The sequence below is a fragment of the Papio anubis genome, chromosome 7 (assembly GCF_008728515.1).
Source record: "Papio anubis isolate 15944 chromosome 7, Panubis1.0, whole genome shotgun sequence".
Taxonomy (NCBI): Eukaryota; Metazoa; Chordata; class Mammalia; order Primates; family Cercopithecidae; genus Papio; species Papio anubis.
Genome location: NC_044982.1, coordinates 53,729,033 through 53,750,627, shown reverse-complemented (window position 1 = coordinate 53,750,627; position 21,595 = coordinate 53,729,033). Strand labels below are relative to the sequence as shown.

At 37.0% G+C, this 21,595-nt stretch overlaps 1 protein-coding gene across 2 annotated transcripts in view; it reads left to right on the top strand.

Moving 5' to 3' along the window:
• Positions 1 to 21,449, top strand: part of STYX (serine/threonine/tyrosine interacting protein) — a 51,981-nt gene extending 30,532 nt beyond the window's left edge. The window contains exons 5-11 of one of the 2 annotated variants that reach the window (XM_003901801.5): positions 1,357 to 1,417; positions 2,162 to 2,198; positions 2,594 to 2,633; positions 2,726 to 2,776; positions 4,398 to 4,470; positions 15,335 to 15,428; positions 17,534 to 21,449. In XM_003901801.5, coding sequence (XP_003901850.1) covers positions 1,357 to 1,417; positions 2,162 to 2,198; positions 2,594 to 2,633; positions 2,726 to 2,776; positions 4,398 to 4,470; positions 15,335 to 15,428; positions 17,534 to 17,607 — 430 coding nt within the window. In that variant the 3' untranslated portion in view covers positions 17,608 to 21,449. The remainder of the gene's footprint in view (positions 1 to 1,356; positions 1,418 to 2,161; positions 2,199 to 2,593; positions 2,634 to 2,725; positions 2,777 to 4,397; positions 4,471 to 15,334; positions 15,429 to 17,533) is intronic. The other variant, XM_021941231.2, reaches the window with a different exon arrangement.
• The last annotated feature ends 146 nt before the right edge of the window (positions 21,450 to 21,595 follow it).

The following is a 21,595-nucleotide window of genomic DNA, read 5'->3' as shown; positions in this document are numbered from 1 at the left end:
TCAGCCCACTGCAGCCTCCGCCTCCCAGTTTAAGTGATTCTCTGCCTCAGCCTCCTGAGTAGCTGGGATTACAGGTGTGCACCACCACACCTGGCTAATTTTTATATTTTTAGTAGAGACGGGGTTTCACCTTATTAGCCAGGCTGGTCTTGAACTCCTGACCTCAGGCAATCCACCTACCTCAGCCTCCCAAAGTGCTGGGATTACAAGCGTGAGCCACCATGCTTGGCCTCAGCTTCTCTGTATTAAAGTCCTGAATTCTTTGAAGTTGTTACCGGGTAACTGATCATTGAAGAACTATAATTTTTAATGCAAAATTGTCCTTAAAACTAGTTTAATAACTTAGCTAATTGCCTATAGTTGTGTTAATAAACAGTGGTCTTAGGAATGCTTAGAAATGGAAGTTTTTTACAAAATAAAACAAGCTAACATATTAAAAATGCCTTATTTTTAAGTATTTTGTAAAGTATAAAATTCAAGACAGGTGCTCTCTCAGCTGGTTTTTTGTTTTTTGTTTTTTGTTTTTTGTTTTTGCTTTACTAAAAATTAGTTCAAACGGTGGATGTTTGAGTCATGGTTCCATAGACCATGCCTTCTGTTTTTATTTGTTCCTTCTCTTTTAGACTTTGGACTTCCTCTGAAATGTCCTCTGTAGTTTTATGAGCAGGGGTCACAGGACCACTTAGAGAACAATCTTCTGGTCTTAGAGAAATTGATAGAAATAAAAGAATAACATAACGATTACAGGTACCTTTGTCTTTATTTCTAGGTCCACTCTGATCTAGAGGAATGTATCTTCCTGCTTATGATTTTTCTGTTTTAGCCAGATGGTTCATTATATGCCAATAAAATATGTATTTATTTTTGAGATAAGAATCTTGTTTTGTTGCCCAGGCTGGAGTGCAGTGGCCCAATCATAGCTTACTATATCCTTGACTTCCAGGCTCACACAATTCTACCTCAGCCCCCTGAGTAGCTGGGACTATAGGTGCACAGCACCACACCCAGCCGATTTTTTAATATTTTTTAGAGATGGAGTCTCCCTCTGTTGCTCAGGCTAGGCTCAAGTGATCCTCCCACCTTGGCCTCCCAAAATGCTGGGATTACAGGCATGAGCCATTGTGCCTAGGCTGATGGATTTTTTTAAATACTAAAATATCAGAGATGTTAACATGGTGTTTCAAGTTTTAATGCCTTCAAGCAATGTAAAATCTACCACACAGTTCTTGGGAATATGATACTTTGAAAGTTGTTTTGCATTCTTGTCATGGTTACCAAGAAATAATGAGTTATTTTTTAAAAATACATTAAGCATTTTACTTAAAGTGTGCTTATCACAAAATACTCTATTTTCAGATATTTAGTCCTGGATATTGCAGATAATCCAGTTGAAAATATAATACGTTTTTTCCCTATGGTAGGTACCAGTATTTTAAAAGATAACATTTAAATTTATTTATGATTTGACTTCTTAGTTGTACTGCTTCTTTTTTCTTTTCTTTTCTTTTCTTTTCTTGTTTTTTTTGAGACAGAGTTTCACTCTTGTTGCCCAGGCTGGAGTGCAATGGCACAATCTTGGCTCATCACAACCTCCGCCTCCTGGGTTCAAGTGATTTTTCTGCCTCAGCCTCCCAAGTGGCTGGGATTACAGGCATGAGCCACCATGCCCAACTAATTTTGTATTTTTGGTAGAGACGAGGTTTCTCTGTGTTGATCAGGCTGGTCTCGAATTCCTGACCTCAGGTGATCCGCCCGCCACAGCCTCCCAAAGTACTGGGATTTCAGGTGTGAGCCATCACACCCAGCCCCTTTAATTGTGCTTGTAAAGCTTACTACTTTTACTTTGCTGTGACTGAAAATTATGTGATTGTGTTTTTTTAAAAAATGAATTATTTGTAGAAAATTTTTTTATGATCTCCAGAAATTTGAACAATCATATTGTGAATATATTAGATTCAAATTAAATTTTGGCTTCTTTTTTTTTTTTTTTTTTTTTGGACTTGTCTACTACAAGACAATTATTTGTAGCATTTTGGAAATTTGTGAATTAAGATAATTTTTATACCTATAAATTAGGAAATTGTTTTCAATAGGTTTCATTTTATTTCATTATATGCATTTATTTTATGCTTACATTAATCCACATGTCTTTTGCCTCCAGACTAAGGAATTTATTGATGGGAGCTTACAAACAGGAGGTAAATAATATTTCTTTTCCTTAACTAATGTTTATATTTTGATTATTTGTTAATTTTTTAGTTGGTATTTGTCTTAAATGCAGGATATGGAAGTTACAATTACATGTAGTAGCTTACTCCCAAATTTTTATTTTCCCAATTACTTGTTTCATTTGGATAGGCTTTCTGGAGTATCCCTGTAGACTGTTTTCAAATTCTCTGTGAGCTTTCAATTTCTTTAATAAGAGTCTGGTATATTCTCTACACAGCTAATAATAACAAATTGTAAAGATTTGAAAATAAACATCCAAACGATTATAGTATATAAGGAAGGAGTTACTTTACTGTGGTTTCAATATATTTCAGCTGCTGACTCAGGTGTTTTTCTATTAGAATAACGAATTCATGTTTTTCAGGAAAAGTTCTTGTGCATGGAAATGCAGGGATCTCCAGAAGGTATGAAGTTAGAAATAATCTTTCTTTCTGTAACATTTAATTAATGAGTTGTATTTTCTGGTTGTTTTCTAAAATTATTTCCCCCTCTTCAGTGCAGCCTTTGTTATTGCGTACATTATGGAAACATTTGGAATGAAGTACAGGTAAGAAAATACCCTAAAACCTAGCCACAGTTTAAATTCTCATTAAAATGAAGCTTAATGGGAATGGTTTGGAAGTTTGAAGTTCTTATTCCCCTGATTATTTTTCATGTAGTCATGTTTGATTAGGCAGGCCCTTATTCTATGGTTAGTCTCAACCTAATTTATCTAGTTGTATAGATATGCATAGGCTAATATGGAAATCCTATGAAAAACTACTTACGACAAGAGAATTGGTTGGTCTGAGTATAAAAACTCCTGAACACAAATGTTAGTACTTGCCTTATTTAAAAGGCTAATTTGTCATGTTCTACTTTAACAATAGTTGGATGAAAAATTACCTAGGAATTGTTTGCAGCATCTGTTTGTAATTCAGAGTAATCTTTCTTATCAAAAATTATCTTTTCCAAGCATTCTATATAGATTTTTTAAAAGATGGGGGTGGTCATGAGCTTCTTACCCCAAGACAAAGCAAAAGCCTGGCCAGTGTACAGTATTTCCTTTCTCAGTTTTTCTTGTTCTACAAATTAGAAATCTTGTAGTAATCATTGACACCTTTTTCTATTTCAGTCCCTTTTATATTTAAATTAGAACGGAAAACTTTGCTTAAAAATATCTATTCTTAAAAGAATATTATTTGAATACAAATATTTATTTATTTATTTATTTTGAGACAGAGTCTTGCTCTATTGGCGGGCTGGAGTGCAGTGGCATGACCTCGACTCACTGCAACCTCTGCCTCCCAGATTCAAGCAATTCTCCTTCCTCAGCCTCCCTAGTAGCTGGGACTACAGGTGCACGCCACCATGCCCAGCTAATTTTTGTATTTTTATTAGAGACAGAGTTTCACCATGTTGGCCAGGATGGTCTCGATCTCTTGACCTTGTGATCTGCCAACCTCAGCCTCCCAAAGTGCTGGTATTACAGGGGTGAGCCACTGCGCCCGGCCTGAATACAAATATTTAATTGCAAAAAGATTGAACATGTATTGATGGACTTTATGTTGTATATATTCTTTTTATTTGGAATTTTGTCACAACATTAATGTTGGAAATAACTTGTATTTATTGGGTCTTTGCTGTGAGCTCAGTACTATTATAGGCACTTTTATCTAATTTAAGCCTCATAACAACAAAAGTAAACCTCTTTAGTGATAATATTTTGAGCTTGAACTTGTACAAAATGCTTACATTTTATAAGCATTTAACATGCACAAAATGCTTACATTTTATATATTTATTTTAGAGACAGGGTCTTCCTCTGTTTCTCAGGCTGGAGTATAGTGGCACAATCATAGCTCACTGTAGCCTTAGACTCCAGGGCTCAAGCAGTCCTCCCACCTCAGCCTCTCAAGAAGCTGGGACTATACCACATCACTGTGCCTGGCTAATTTTTAAGTTTTTTGTAGAGATGGGGTCTGACTACATTGCCCAGGCTGGTCTCAAAGTCCTGGCTTCAAGCAGTCCTCCTGTGTTGGCCTCCCAAAGGATTGGGGTTACAGGCATGAGCCACTGCACCTGGCCACTTTACACTTATCTCCTATTCATAGTAGTTTCCCAAGGTAGGTGTTATTAGACTCTTCATTAAGTAATGCTGTCACATTAATATTCTTTTCTGTTTTCAGAGATGCTTTTGCTTATGTTCAAGAAAGAAGATTTTGTATTAATCCTAATGCTGGATTTGTCCATCAACTTCAGGTAACTTCTCTTTTCTTCCTCTTTAAGGCAGTTGGAAAGTAAGATATAAAATCCTTTGTACATGTAATTTAGGTGTACAGTTTACTTTGTAAATACCTAAAATTGCCATAATCTGACTATTTTGATCCTTTATTCAAGTTTATATCTCTATTTAGAAGAATTTTCTTGAATGGGTGTGGTGGCTCATACCTGTCTGTAATCCCAGCACTGTGGGAAAACAAGGCGTTTGGATCACTTGAAGCCAGAAGTATGAGATCAGCCTGGGCCACAAAGTGATACCCAATCTCTAAAAAATAAAAAATAAACAAAAATTAGCCAGTCATGGTGGTGCATGGCTGTGGTCTCAGCTACTCAAGAGGCTAAGATGGGAGGATTGCTTGAGCCCAGGAGTTTTGAGGCTACAGTGAACAGTGATTGTGCCATTGCACTCCAGCCTGGCCTACAGAGTGAGACCCCATCCCTAAAAAATTTTTAAAAAATTTTTTTTCTTAAAAGCTGGCATTACCAAGAAAAAAGGGTTAAAGATACATTATCAAATCTAAGGTAAAATAATGGCTGTTAGAAATGTCTTTGATTTTTTTTCTTCATTTTGATCACACAGAGCATAAGACAGTTTTGATTCTAAGTATACTAACTATAACAGCTTTTTCCATTATATGTTTATCTTTTCCATGTTGTTTCATATTTTGTTGATGCCTGGCAGATGCACTGAAGAAGACAATAAATCTGAATTAATCTGATTAGACCAGGTTATTCAGTTTATTCCAAGAGGCCAAATCATAGGCTGCAGAATGTACTCTAGCTGATTACATCCAGTTATGTAGGAATAAAGCTCATATTTCAACATCAAGAATATTTATTACAAAATATATTGTTGTAGTTACCAAGCTTTAAATTTTATTTTAATTTTTACTTTTAATTTTTACTACATTCAAAAGATAAACAGTGTCATCTGTGTTCAGCCTATTCATGTAAAATGTTTGTCTTCTGACTTTATAAGTTTCTTTGCCTTTTACCATGTTGTAGAGAACATTGTTTTTTTCATTTAAAAAAAAATTTTTTTTTTTTTTTTTTTTTTTTTTGAGATGGAGTCTCGCTCTGTCGCCCAGGCTGGAGTGCAGTGGCCGGATCTCAGCTCACTGCAAGCTCCGCCTCCCGGGTTTACGCCATTCTCCTGCCTCAGCCTCCTGAGTAGCTGGGACTACAGGCGCCCGCCACCTCGCCCGGCTAGTTTTTTGTAGTTTTAGTAGAGACGGGGTTTCACTGTGTTCGCCAGGATGGTCTCGATCTCCTGACTTCGTGATCCGCCTGTCTCAGCCTCCCAAAGTGCTGGGATTACAGGCTTGAGCCACCGCGCCCGGCCTTAAAATTATTTTTTAAGCTTTTCTTTTTTTGTGGATACATAGTAGGTATATACATGGGTGCATTAGATATTTAGACACAGGCATGCAATGTGTAATAATCACATCATGGAAAAACAGAGTATCCATCCCCTCAATCATTTATCCTTTGTGTTACAAACAATCCAATTATACTCTTACTTGTTTTTAAATGTGTAAAAACATTCTTTTTTAAAATTAATTTTTGTATTTGAAAGAGCAGTATATGCATATGTTTAAGAAAATTGTTCTGGCACAGTGGCTCACGCCTGTAATCCCAGCACTTTGGGAGGCCGAGGTGAGTGGATCACCTGAGGTCAGGAGTTTCAAGACCAGCCTGGCCAACATGGGGAAACCCCATCTCTACTAAAACTGCAAAATTAGCTGGGCGTGGTGATGCATGCCTGTAATCCCAGCTACTCAGGAGGCTGAGGCAGGAGAATCGCTTGAACCTGGGAGGCGGAGGTTGTGGTGAGCCAAGATCACGCCATTGCATTCCAGCCTGGGCAACAAGAACGAAACTCTGTGTCAAAAAAAAAAAAAAGAATATTGGAAAGATCCTGATAGGTATATCTGTGTGAATACACCTGTAAGGTAACTGAAGTGGAATTGGTGGGTTCCAGTGCATCTGAAATTTGATAGATGTTTCCAGATTGCCTCCAAAAACGATGAAATAATATAAACTTATACCACCAGGAAACAAGGAGTGCCTATTTCCTCCTACCCTAAATAACATCAGTAGCCAAAAATGATTTTTTTTTTTTTTTTTTTTTTTTGAGATGGAGTCTTACTCTGTCACCCAGGCTGGAGTGCAATGGTGCCATCTCGGTTCTTTATAACAAATTCTGGTGTGTCCTTTAGAGATCTGAAGTTTTCTTTTTTAAAGTGTTAGTTCTAGTTTTTGAACTGTTAATATGGTGACTTGAGTTACTGGATCACATTAGATTAGATTTCCTAATATTGAATCATCCTTTTGGTCCAGCAATGGATCCCACTTGGTTATGATACACTGTTTTCTTAATGTACTGCTGGATTGTATTTGCTAATCTTTTTTTTTTTTTTTCAGGATTTTGGCATCCGTTAAATAGTAAATTGGTTTGTCTTTTTTTTTTTTTTTTTCTATCCTTTTCTGGTTTTACTGTCTCTATCAGTGTTCTCATTTTTTAATGGAAACTTTCCGTTTCTCTTTGTGCCATAGATCAATTTAGATTAGATTGGAGTTACTTGTCTCTTAATGCATTAGTATATGGCACCTGTGCATTATCTGACCATAATGTTTTATCTAATTCAGTTATTCATTATTTCATTCATTCATATATTTTGACAGTAGACCAATTCTCAGACAACATTCTTCATTCGGTGTATCAGTTTGGTTTTCTTTTCTTTCTTTTTTTTTCTTTTTTCTTTTTTTTTTTTTTTTTTTGAGGTAGAGTCTTGTGCTCTGTTGCCCTGGCTGGACTGCAGTGGTGCAATCTTAGCTCGCTGCAACCTCCGCCTCCTGGGTTCAAGTGATTCTGCTGCCTCAGCCTCCAGAATAGCTGGGATTACAGGCGCCTGCCACCACGCCTGGCTAATTTTTGTGTTTTTAGAAGAGACGAGGTTTCACCATATTGGCCAGGCTGGTCTCAAACTCCGGACCTCAGGTGATCCGCCCACCTTGGCCTCCCAAAGTGCTGAGGTTACAGGTGTGAACCACTGTTCCTGGCCTGGTTTGATTGTCCGATACTCCTCAGGTCACTTTGGAAGTATTTATGATCTTCTGTGTAATCATCGATATCATAAGAGTTCTACATAGAGTTAAGGAAAATAGTATCTTGTACTTTAATATCTTTTGGTTCTATTATTTTTTTTCTTCATCTGGTTAGTCCATGCCATTTTTCTGAATTCTAATTTCTGCTTGCTTGGTACTTTGCTTTAGTGTTGTTTGCTGCTGCGGTTGTGAATTTCCTGAATTGAAAACTTGGTTTCTTTTTATTCTTTCAAAAATTCAAGGCCACTAATTATCCTCTTTGCATTGTGTTACTCGCATGCTGCAGATTCTCATCGGCATTATTTTTATTGTTACCGCTTGATATTCTGTGATTTCAGTTTTGGTTTTTTTTTAAATCTAATATATGTTGAGTTTTTTTTTAATTGTATAGGTGACTGGGTTTCAAAATTTTTAATTTTCATATTTAGTTTTATTGTAATCAGAGAATGTTTTTTAGTACATTGTTTTTGATGTTTTCTTTGTGGTTTAATATGTAGTTGTTGTCATGAATTTTATGGGCATTTGAAAAGAAGATGTATTCTGTTTTCAGGGGATAAAGTTAAATGTGTTTGTCCACTTGATCTGTCTTGGGCTGAAATCAGTGAACTGGAATCTATTACTATATTTTTATTTTTTCCTTATTTTTATGTTTACTTTTTCTTTCCACTTTTTTGGTTTTACAAGTTTGTTTTCTGTACTTACTATTTGGTACATAGAAATTCAAGTTAGGTTTTTATTTTAGTTGTACCCTATTTAAATTTCACGGTTTTTTGGGGGTTTTTTTGTTTGTTTTTTTTTTTAGACAGAGTCTTTCTCTGTTGCCCAGGCTGAAGTGCAGTGGTGCAATCTCGGCTCACTGCAGCCTCTGCCTCCTGGGTTCAAGCGATTCTTCTGCCTCAGCCTCCCAAGTAGCTGGGATTACAGGCATGCGTCACCAAGCCCGGCTAATTTTTGTATTTTTAGTAGAGACGGGGTTTCACGAAACATGTTGGCCAGGCTGGTCTTGAACTCCTGACACGATCCGCCCACCTCAGCCTCCCAAAGTGCTGGGATTACAGGTGTGAGCCACTGCGCCCGGACAGATTTCGGTTATTTTACCTTGCAATTAACCTGGTTTAATATTGTAAATCCTACTCTTTCTGTTTGCTTGCATTTGCCTTTTGAGTTTTCCCATTCCTTTGCCTTCAAGCTTGCTTTTTTTTTTCATTATTATTATACTTTAAGTTCTAGGGTACATGTGCATAACGTGCAGGTTTGTTACATATGTATACTTGTGCCATGTTGGTGTGCTGCACCCATCAACTCATCATTTACATCAGGTATAACTCCCAATGCAATCCTTCCCCCCTCCCCCTTCCCCATAATAGGCCCTGGAGTGTGATGTTCCCCTTCCTGAGTGCAAGTGATCTCATTGTTCAATTCCCACCTATGAGTGAGAACATGCGGTGTTTAGTTTTCTGTTCTTGCGATAGTTTGCTGAGAATGATGGTTTCCAGCTGCATCCATGTCCCTACAAAGGACACAAACTCATCCTTTTTTATGGCTGTATAGTATTCCATGGTGTATATGTGCCACATTTTCTTAATCCAGTCTGTCACTGATGGACATTTGGGTTGATTCCAAGTCTTTGCTATTGTGAATAGTGCCGCAGTGAACATACATGTGCATGTGTCTTTATAGCAGCATGATTTATAATCCTTTGGGTATATCCTCAGTAATGGGATGGCTGGGTCATATGGTACTTCTAGTTCTAGATCCTTGAGGAATCGCCATACTGTTTTCCATAATGGTTGAACTAGTTTACAGTCCCACCAATAGTGTAAAAGTGTTCCTATTTCTCCACATCCTCTCCAGCACCTGTTGTTTCCTGACTTTTTAATGATTGCCATTCTAACTGATATGAGATGGTATCTCATTGTGGTTTTGATTTGCATTTCTCTCATGGCCAGTGATGACGAGCATTTTTTCATGTGTCTGTTGGCTGTATGCATGTCTTCTTTTGAGAAATGTCTGTTCATATCCTTTGCCCACTTTTTGATGGGGTTGTTTTTTTCTTGTAAATTTGTTTGAGTTCTTTGTAGGTTCTGGATATTAGCCCTTTGTCAGATGAGTAGATTGCAAAAATTTTCTCCCATTCTGTAGGTTGCCTGTTCACTCTGATGGTAGTTTCTTTTGCTGTGCAGAAGCTCTTTAGTTTAATTAGATCCCATTTTTTTTTTTTTTTTTTTTTTTTTTTTTTTTTTTGAGAGGGAGTCTCGCTCTGTTGCCCAGGCTGGAGTGCTGTGGCCGGATCTCAGCTCACTGCAAGCTCCGCCTCCCGGGTTCCCGCCATTCTCCTGTCTCAGCCTCCCGAGTAGCTGGGACTACAGGCGCCCGCCACCTCGCCCGGCTAGTTTTTTGAATTTTTTAGTAGAGACGGGGTTTCACCGTGTTAGCCAGGGTGGTCTCGATCTCCTGACCTCGTGATCCGCCCATCTCGGCCTCCCAAAGTGCTGGGATTACAGGCTTGAGCCACCGCGCCCGGCCTGATCCCATTTGTCAATTTTCACTTTTGTTGCCATTGCTTTTGGTGTTTTAGACATGAAGTCCTTGCCCATGCCTATGTCCTGAATGGTATTCCCTAGGTTTTCTTCTAGGGTTTTTATGGTTTTAGGTCTAACATTTAAGTCTCTAATCCATCTTGAATTAATTTTCGTATAAGGAGTAAGGAGAGGATCCAGTTTCAGCTTTCTACTTATGGCTAGCCAATTTTCCCAGCACTATTTATTAAATAGGGAATCCTTTCCCCATTTCTTGTTTTTCTCAGGTTTGTCAAAGATCAGATGGCTGTACATGTGTGGTATTATTTCTGAGGACTCTGTTCTGTTCCATTGGTCTGCATCTCTGTTTTGGTACCAGTACCATGCTGTTTTGATTACTGTAGCCTTGTAGTATAGTTTGAAGTCACGTAGCGGGATGCCTCCAGCTTTGTTCTTTTGACTTAGGGTTGTCTTGGCAATGTGGGGTCTTTTTGGGTTTCATATGAACTTTAAAGCAGTTTTTTCCAATTCTGTGAAGAAACTCATTGGTAGCTTGATTGGGATGGCATTGAATCTATAAATTACCTTGGGCAGTATGGCCATTTTCACGATATTGATTCTTCCTATCCATGAGCATGGTATGTTCTTCCATTTGTTTGTGTCCTCTTTTATTTCACTGAGCAGTGGTTTGTAGTTCTCCTTGAAGAGGTCCTTTACATCCCTTGTAAGTTGGATTCCTAGGTATTTGATTCTCTTTGAAGCAATTGTGAATGGAAGTTCATTCATGATTTGGTGCTCTGTTTCTAAATCACTTGATTTTAGATGCTTTTCCTCAATATTGTCTAGGATTGAGTTTTGCTATTAAATCTGGTATCATCTGTTTTCTAATAGGTGAATACACTTTCATTTACTGAAAATGACAGGTACAATCTTACATTATTTCATATTATGCTTTCTGTTTTAAAAGGATCCTTTTTTTTAAACTTCTTTTTATAGTTTAAAAGTTTTTGATGTGTTTATGTTTGTTACATAATTTTTAAGGTTTTATTTATTGACTTTTCCTTTTTTTTTTTTTTTTTTTTTTTTTTGAGATAAGTCTCACTCTACTGCCCAGGCTGGAGTACAGTGGTGTGATCTCGGCTCACTGCAGCCTTTGCCTCCTGGGTTTGAATGATTCACACACCTCAGCCTCCCGAGTAGCTGGGATTACAGACATATGTCACCACATCCAGCTAATTTTTGTATTTTTGGTAGAGACGGGGTTTCACCATGTTGGTCAGGGTGGTCTCGAATTGCTGAGATCATGTGATCCACCCGCTTCGGCCTCCGAAGTGCTGGGATTAGAGGCGTGAGCCACAGTGCCCAGCCCTTAATCCTATATTTCAGTAAGATTCAGCCAATCCTATTACCTGTCCCAGTGTCTTTATTAAACTCTTGGACTTTGAGTATTATTGTTAAGGATAGTTCATGGAAACTATATTCCCGTGGAAACTATCCCTTTGCATATTGGAAAATATTTTTCTCTTGCCCTTATATTTGAATGACAGCGGCTAGATGTAAAATTTTTATTTAGTACTTTTTCCCTAGTGATTTTGTACACAGATCTGATATTAAGTATTTTTTGTTTTTTTGTTTTTTTGGAGATGGAGTCTCACTCTTTCGCCTAGGCTGGAGTACAGTGGCGCAATCTCGGCTCATTGCAACCTCCACCTCCCGAGTTCAAGTGATTCTCCTGCCTCAGCCTCCTGCGTAGCTGGGATTACAGGCACATGCCACCACACCCAGCTAATTTTATGTTTTTAGTAGAGATGGGGTTTCGCCATGTTAGCCAGGCTGGTCTCAAACTCCTGACCTCAGGTGATATGCCCGCCTTGGCCTCCCAAAGTGTTGGTATTATAGGCGTGAGCCACCACGTCTGGCCTAAATATTGTTTTAGAAAAGTTTGAAGGCAGACCAATTTTAAGATTCCCCCGTTAGGTGAATTGATTTGTGTCAGGAGAAGGTTGTCTAGATCAGCAGTCTGCAACCTTTTTCGCACCAAGGACCAGTTTCATGGAAGACAGTTTTTCTGCAGATGGGGTGGTGGGGGAGATGGTTTCAGGACAAAACTGTTCTACCTCAGATCATCAGGCATTATAAGGAGTGTGCAACCTAGATCCCTCGCATACCATAGGGAGGGATAGGTTTACCACAGGGTTTGCACTCCTGTAAGACTCTAATGCTGCTCTTGATCTAACAGGAGGCAGTGCTCAGGTGGTAATGCTCCGTGGAGTGCCACTCGCTTCCTGCTGTATGGCCCAGTTCCTGACAGGCAATGGACTGATTCTGGGATCTGCAGTCCAGGGGTGGGGACCCCTCGTCTAGATGACCATAAGATGCTTTATCAAGGTGTATCCTGGTTTTTTGTGTTTTTGTTTTTTGAGAGGGGTTTTGCACTGTCACCCAGGCTACAGTGCAGTGGTGTGATCATGGTTCACTGTAGCCTTGACCTCCTGGGCTCAAGCGATCTTCCCACCCTAGCTTCCTGAGTAGCTGGGACCATGGGTACACACTACCACACCTGGCTAAGTTGTTTGTTTGTTGTTGTTGTTTGAGACGAAGTCTCACTCTGTTGCCCAAGCTGGAGTGCAATGGCACAATCTTGGCTCACTGCAACCTCTGCCTCCTGGGTTCAGGCGATTCTTCTGCCTCAGTCTCCCGAGTTGCTGGGATTACAGGCATGTGCCACCAAACTCAGCTAATTTTTGTATTTTTTGTAGAGAGACGGGGTTTCACCATGTTGGTCAGGCTGGTCTGGAACTCCTGACCTCAGGTTATCTGCCTGCCTTGGCCTCCCAAAGTGCTAGGATTACAGGTGTGAGGCCACACACCTGACTTAGTTTTTTAAATTATTTTTGGTAGCGATAGGGTTTTGCCATATTGTCCAGGCTGGTCTCAAACTCCTGGACTCAAGTGATCCTCCCACCTTGGCATCACAAAGTGCTGGGATTACAGGCTGTATCTTGTTGATTGCTCTACATCAGTTTTTTTCTGAGTCATAGTGTGCTCTTACCACTTGGAAATTCAAGCCTTCCCTTATATCAGGAAAGTTGTCTTCTATTGTGTATTTGCCCTTTTGGTTGTTCTGTTTCTGTTTCTCTTTAGTGTACGCCTTACCCCGGTATAGTTTATGTTCCCTTTTTTCTTTATTTGCTCGTTTCTCTGTAAGTATTTTCAGCTTTGTTCTTTTTTTTTCCACTTGATTTTTCTCACATTGTTTTCCATGTCCCATGCTGCATTGTTTCATTAAGTATTTATTTGGCATTGTTTTAATTAGGCACTGACAGTAAAGCAGAGAACAAAACAGACAATAATCCTTGACCTCATGAAACTTATTTAGTGGGAGAATCAGACAGCAAACAAAATGTAGTAGGTCAGAAGTAATGGATCCAAGAAAAGTAGGGCCATGTAAGGAGGGTGGGACAAGAATTGCGTTTTTAGAAGAGTGGTCAGAAATGGGCTTACTGAAAAGTGGTATTTTGAGCAAAGACCTGAAGAAATGCACATATTTGGGGGAAAGCATTTGAGGTAGAGGAATAAGTATTAGTGGTTTGAGGTGGGAGCATAGTTCTTAGAACGATACTCATTTCATCCTAGGGCCAGTCCTCATGACCTCATCCCAACTTAATCACCTGCCGAAGTCCCCACATTAAGTGTTTGGACTTCAACGTATGAATTTTCAGAGGAATGCAAACATTCAATCCTGTAACTGCCATATTTTCTTTGATTAATTTGTTCATAATTTTCATCTGCTTCATGGTATAAGTTTTATGGCATTTTCTTTATGACGTTTGGTTATACTCTTGCTTTTCTGTTTTTTTGGTTTTTTCCTTGTAAAATCTTTGAGTAAGACCTAACACTGCTTCCTTTTTGATTATTAGTCATCTTTGAACTGGAGGTATTCGTCTTAGATCAGTTATTTACCCAAGAATAAAATTGTGGGAAAGGGGCCAGAGGAGTGGTTGGGGAAGGCAGACAGCTTGCATTTTCCCAGGTTCCTTTGGTGGTATGAATCAGTGAGTAAGAAGCAGAGCAGCTTATATCACAGGTTTATTTTGTTTAAATTGATAAACACTGATGTATGTTAGAATCACCTGGGGGAATTCTTAACCAAGCCAATGAAATGAAAATCTATGAGGGTGGGGCCTAGGTATGTAGGTTTTAAAGTGCCTCAGGTGATTCTCATGTATATCCAGGCTAGAATTGCTGATTTAGTCTTTCTTTTAGCTACCCACGATCAACTGATGCTTGGCTACGTAAAACCAAATTTCTCTTCCTCCTTACCATACTTACAGCCTGCTGCTTGCAAAAAACGGCAGGTATACATGTTCACATTTTCCTTAATATGTCCCACCTTCTCCCATAGGCCACTCATATTTCCTGACTTTTTCATACCATGCAAGGGCTTGTTGGTTTTATTTTAGGTCACCTTTTTTTAGCGAGCTATGAACTGTACCTACTCTGGCCCACAGAGGAGTTATCTGCTATGCCTAGCTTAGTATGGTTCTATTTTTTGAAAATTTTATTGTGAAATTATAATACATATATAGAAAATGCATAAAATGTAAATAAACATCCATGTAACTATTGCCCAAGTACAGAAACAGAATGTTTACCAGAACGCCAAAAGCCTTTTTCATGCCCCTTCTCAAGCACAAATCTGTTTCTCCCTCCATAAAGGTAACCGCTCTCCTGACCTAGCTGGTAATCAATTCCTTTTCCCCTCATTCTTCTCATTTTCAGGGTAATGGATATTTCCTAGTTTCATCAAATGTTTTCCTTGTTTTCAGAAAAGAGAAAAACAAAAATGCCTTTATTCTTATAACTGGAAGCAGAGGACTATTGAGATTGCCAATTTAGGTTTTTGGTGTTTTTTGGGTTTTTTTTAAACAGATGAAGTCAGAGATCATTATAGCTAATGCCATACTGACTGGCAGTTCAACATGTAGTACCCTAGCGCAAGCTATTAGCCAGACTTGATTTATAGTTATCAGTATTATCAGTAGTTCTGAATTTATGAGACAGGAATTTTAAACTTCCATTTATCTTCAAACAGTATGGCACTAGAGTTTTCAGTACAGATGAAGAATACCAAAAGTGTATTATATATTAATCACTATTTTGGGTACCCAAGAATGTAAATATATATTCAAGGTAATTAACTTTTTTTTTTTAAGGAATATGAAGCCATCTACCTAGCAAAATTAACAATACAGATGATGTCACCACTCCAGATAGAAAGGTCATTATCTGTTCATTCTGGTACCACAGGTAAGGATTTTTTTCTTTTTGGAGAAATTTGGGAAGAGAGATAATGAAAGGTGGAGAACTTGCTACAGGTTACACTGAACAATTTAAATTGTTTAGAAAACTTGTTAAACTATTGAGCTCAGATAATTCCAAAAGGATTCATTTTATAATGAATAAATGTGTACTGTAATAAGCTTAAGTCTTTTAAGTAGTAGTACATCCATGTTGTAAAGATTAAAATAAGAAGAAGAATCTGGAGAAGGGGCCCTAAACATGCTTAGGTGATCTTATTAAAAGTAAAGGATGGTTAATACAGCATGTAGGGTGGCTAATGTGAGCTCTTTTTCTCTTGCCATCAATATTTCCATCCCTTCCTCCGTCTGTTGCTATTTCAGAAGTACCCTAAGCCCCTTATTTTCAAAGTTAATCCAGGCATGCTCTCAAAATCTTCCTTTCCCAAGACCGTGCTACCCGTGTTTATCACCTTTGTTTCTCTCCTAACAAAGCACACAAGGTATTTTTAATTTATTTCCAGTTTTTCCTACCCTGCAGTTCACTTCAACCTTTGAACCAACAGTTACATAAGGCAGTAAGAACAGCTTATATACCTAGTTAGCACTGACCTGGAAATTGAGGACAGGTGATCTGATCCACAAGTATAGAATTCATTGCACTCTACTGCACTGCCTATAGTGAGTGATATGACTGTATATTCATCCCCAAGGCTCAACTTCCTAATTGACTTTTTTCTTTCCTTTGCCACATCTATCTAATAATTGCTTTCCACATCCTATAGGGTCTGTTTTGTCAGTATTGTTAACATTCCTTTTTTTAATAGTGACCTTAATCTAGTTCAGGTCCAGATTTGCCTCCTCTCCAAACTTTTGTTATTTGGTCTGTTCTGTACATAGTGGCCAGACTTATTCCCATGAAAGATATTTCTAATAATGATATTTTTCCTTTGCCAAAGCCTCCTTTGGCTTCATTCCTGCAAAAGTTTATAGAATGCCATAAGCCCTTCTGATTTTTCGGTTTCTTTCTCTCCTTGTTCCTCTTTATGTCTGCGTTTCAGAAAACAACTACTGATGGTTTCCTGTGTGTGTCTTTTCCCCACCTAAAGTGCATCACATTTAGTCTCCCTATTCTTGGTTCATATGTCATCTCCTCAGGAAGACATGATGATTAATGCACTCTTCCTCCAACCCCTAGTCATTTAGAGTTCCCATAGAAGCACAGCACTTCATCTGAAACTTAATCACAGCATCTAGGTTTAGCCTAAGGGCTAGGATATTTTTTCTCATTCAATTGTGTTGATACTATATTTTTATCTTTATTAATTTTATAGTGAAACATTCTTCATATTAGAATGTGCCCTCTGAATTAACATTATTATTACCATGATGTAAGAGTCCTGTAGGGCATAAGTTTAAGGTCGTGCCATTGTTAGGCAAAAAACACAGTGGACCCTCTGCTGGTTTAACTGTTCCCTAAAGTTTTCCTCCATTGAGATTCTAATTTCTTGATTATGATTTTTGGGGATATAGAGATAGCTTTGATTCTAAGTGGGAGGTTTCTGTACTAGCAGATGCTGATGTGAAGAATAGATAAAAGAAAATCTCTATATGCTTCATACCTTCCTTTCTCCCAACCTAAACTTCCATAGCTTCAGTGGAAAAATATTTTCAGCTGCTCTTCATAACAGCCTCTATGAAAGCAAAAAGATTATCTACAAAAAATTATACAAGATTAATTTCCTAAATTTTATGCCCTAAGTCACATGTTTATGGTGCCTAAAAAACAACTTGATAACAAAACATTTGTGTATTATCTCTTTAAAAGGTCTGTTTTCACACTAGTTCAAAAATTATTATTTATTTTATATGTAATACCTAAGACATACTTAATAATTGAGAAGGAAAATATATCCTGTCATGAAGATTAAAAAGTTATAATATTTAGGTAATGTAAATAACAAAGGAATTTACTAAATTTTGCTATAAGTTCAGTTGTGGAATTTTCATAGTGTATACATGATCACTTAATGAATAACAAAAATTTTACTTGCTGTAACGTTTTAACATGAATTTATTTTAGTGCCCTTTTAATCTTCATGCAATAACTTTTAGGCAGTTTGAAGAGAACACATGAAGAAGAGGATGATTTTGGAAACATGCAAGTGGCAACTGCACAGAATGGCTGACTGAAGAGCAACATTATAGAGTGTGAATTTCTATTTGGGAAGGAGAAAATACAAGAGACAATTATAATGTAAAATGGTAAAAACATAAGTAGTTTTTTTTTCAATTACATGTTGCTTCCAGACATACTTCTCTGCAACTTGTTGAGCAACATTTTAAGATGTTGGACTTCTGCAATAGATGGCACTGATGGTTTTACTCCTTTAAAAAAAAACAAAAAACATACACACACACACTTTACAAGTTTTATTATAAACCAAGAATTTTGGACTTGCAAAGAGGTATTATTGCAATAATGCACTTTTCATACTTGAAATTTATTTGTATGATATAAAGTTATTACTTTAAACAAAATGCAAGTATGGGGGGATTGTTTATAAAGTTTGGGTAATTTATAACAAAAGAATTTGCTAAGGTTTGCTAAAAATTCATTTTTCTGTTCTATATATTACATTTTTAACATAATTTTACAGTTCAGTTTTATGATGGAGCCTCTTACAGAAACATTAACAAAATGCAGGAACCTGCCACATTTCTTTTTTAGTATAACTTAATAGCTTAATTACCATTTTATTTTTTATACTTCTTGTTCCATTATTAATCTTTAAATCATGACCCTAATCAGCTGTCCTTACTTTAACGTGATCTAATTATTGCTTCCTTTCTTATTACTTTCCTAATTTGTTTATTCTATATTAAAGAAAACTACAGTTTCAATGATAAAAGGAAAATGTTTTGATTTATAGTACCAAGTGCTTAAAAACAAGGATAGTGTCAGATTTTCAAGTGACTTTCCTTTTTGCATTTTTTGGCGGTAAAAGCCAAATGTTGTATTTGTTCTTTTCAGAGTTGTCCAGCCCTTTTTTCCTTTGTCCAAAATGATTCTAAATAGAATCTAATAAACCAATGTAGCACATTTTTTTCTAAATGAAGCCCCAAAAAAGAAAAGTGCCTTGCATCGTTTTTAAAAAACTTAAATCCTCATGACCTCTAAATTAGTATGTAGAACACTGAAAAGTTCTTAACATTTTTGTGTAATTTCCTTTCTTTTTAAACCATAAATTAGTTTAAACTGAAAGTATGAGACTGGAAGAAACATTAGTAAATCATTTGGAATATAGAATGTTTACTCTTCCCTTTTATGTTGTCTTAATGATTCTGTGAGATTGTTCCGGCTCAGACAGAAGCTTTTCTTTGGGGAAGGTGATTTGTGGGAGACTCTATTGTATTTTAAATTAGCATTTTAATCCATTCTTGACATTCAGTTAGTCCATATCTGCCCCATAATTTGCTTTAGTAAAGTCACTTTATGGATTTTTGGCTATGTTTTAGTTTGTGTGTATGAAAGTTCTAAGAAAACACTTTTGCTATTTTAAGTATGTAAGGGAAGAGAGGAGTGTTTTTAACTTTTTATAGTGGATGACTTTAGGGTAGTACAAACAAAACTCCTTTGTATCTAACTTTTCTCAATCCTCTCTTGAGGTGCTTTACTAATGGGAATGATTTCTCTATGTTCCCTTGGTACCAAGAGGTACTATGCAAAGTAACCTATTACACCAAGTTACTTGCTTTGCTTTCCTCTCTATGATGTGATAATACAGTAAAAGCTTTCTTATCCAGCATAGTGGGAGAGTAGAGATTAATTAAAATTGTTAATTAAGAGTTAATTCCTATTGACCCAGGTGATATTCCTCTTCTGATTTCCCTCCCCTTCCCTTCTCTTATCTTACAACTGTGAAAACAGCATATTGTTAATCTCGTTGTCATCCAGTATTCTGCTTTGTGATTAGGTCCTTTGGTGTGCAGTGGTCTAGTGGAGTCAAGATTTGCATTGGGTTTTCTAAAATTCCAGTTGATAAAAGTTCCAGATAACATAGCTTTCCTGTATATAGATCACTACTGGGCAGGTCAGCAAAGATCTCTTACAATGTAATAACAATCTGTGATATTTCATTTAGCAGAAACTCTGCTTAAAAGAATCTTCATAATAATAAGTTTAGGTTTTAAAAACTTGTTTCATAAATATACATATATCCAATCTAGTAACCTGGCCAAAAGAACAGATTTTGTTATTGATAATTTGTAGCTGGTAATTTTCCACTTTTTCTATCCACTGTAATTTTTATGTTGTCACGAAAGTGCCTGCCCAGTACTGTATATTAGTCTCTCACAAACACTGGGAAAAGGGACTCTCATCATCTTGAGTACTCTAGATATATATATATATATATATATATAATTTTTTTTTTTTTTTCTTGAGACGGAATCTCTCATGTCACCCAGGCTGGATTGCAGTGGCGCAATCTTGGCTCACTGCAACCTCCACCTCCCAGGTTCAAGTGATTCTCCTGCCTCAGCCTCCCGAGTAGCTGGGATTACAGTCGCATGCCACCATGCCTGGCTAATTTTTGTAGTTTTAGTAGAGATGGGGTTTCACCATTTCGGCCAGGCTGGTCTCAAATTCCTGACCTCAAGTGATCCACCCACCTTGGGCTCCCAAAGTACTGGGATCATAAGCTTGAGCCACTGCGCCCGGCTGAGTACAATATTAATGTAGACAAACCATGAAGTTTATTTTTTCATATAAGAACATTACAAGTTTGTTTTTTCTTACATCTGTCCACCTAATGTTCAAGTAGTTCTGGTAGCTCTTCCTATTCTTTATTCTATTTGATTCCATTTCTGTGATTCCTTTATTACCATTGATGTTTTGTGATAGTTAACTATGATAAATTTAATCATGATTTATTTTCTAGAGTATTTAAAGTGGGAGTGATCACCCAATTCCAACATTAAAAGTGTAATCTGGGCCCATAATTTATAGTGAAATTGTTATCAAAACATAGGGAAACTGTATTACTGTTCATTTTGAAAATATGAAACTTGAGTATTGAAAGTATTCAAACCTGGAATGGCAGTATTCTAATTTCAGTTAATTGGTTCGTGTTAATTTCTTGCCTATTAGATGTTTAAACAGCAGTGTCCTTTGTTTACTTATATCTACTCTATGGTGGAAATGTTAAACCATGATAGCTTTTGCTACCAGCTCAACCACTTTTAGAACAGTTGTGGGGAGATTTTATGCTTCATCTGAGTTTAGAAGTAATGTCAGAAAATGTTAAGCATGTCCGTATTAAGAAAATATAAGGTTTCTAATTGTCTTATTAATATGGTAATTCAAGTGAATTAGAAATATTTAACTGCAATCTTGAATTATAAAGTTGAGATATATGTATCTCTCTCAAGATCTCAACTTGATGTAAAGTAAATGAGCAGTTACCTGGCGGATTTTTTTTTTTTTTTAGTAACTGATTTAATCCATAATCTCATAACAAACATAGCTTCACCTCAGTATTTTCTTTCTTTCTTCATTCAACAGTGCTCCAATAAGGGAATGCTAGAAAATAGGTGAGAAGTACTGAAAGACCTTTTTTTTTTAAAAATTATTGATTAGAAAAGGTCTCTAGGGTCTTCGAATGCTGGATTTTTTTTTTTTTTTTTTTTTTGTCTTTCCCATCTGTGGCAGCTAAAACAAAAATCACTCAAAATATTCAGGTTTACATGTTAGCTCTCTCTCATAGGGAGTTGCCATACCTCACAGTTCAAAGTGTATTCTATAGATCAGTAACATTATACTGACATGTAATTGCAGTTTACTATGCAGCAAAAATGATTCAAGAAGAAAAATAACCTACAGTGTCTATATACCTTTGTATACACAATTGCTTAAGTTACTCTGCTTTTAACATTTGTACTTGGATAAAATGCTTATGTCTGTATAGGAATGTCACAGTACAAGATGCTGCTAGCCCAGGCACAAAGTATTAAAATTATTTTGTGAAGATTGGTGGTTGTATTAAAACTGCTGTGCCATTATACCTCCAAAATATTGAAAAGCTCATTCATACTGCTGCTTATGCCTCAAAACTTCTTTACTTAGATTGTTATCTACTGGGTAAAAGTAACCCAAATTTACTCCGAGTTAAGAGT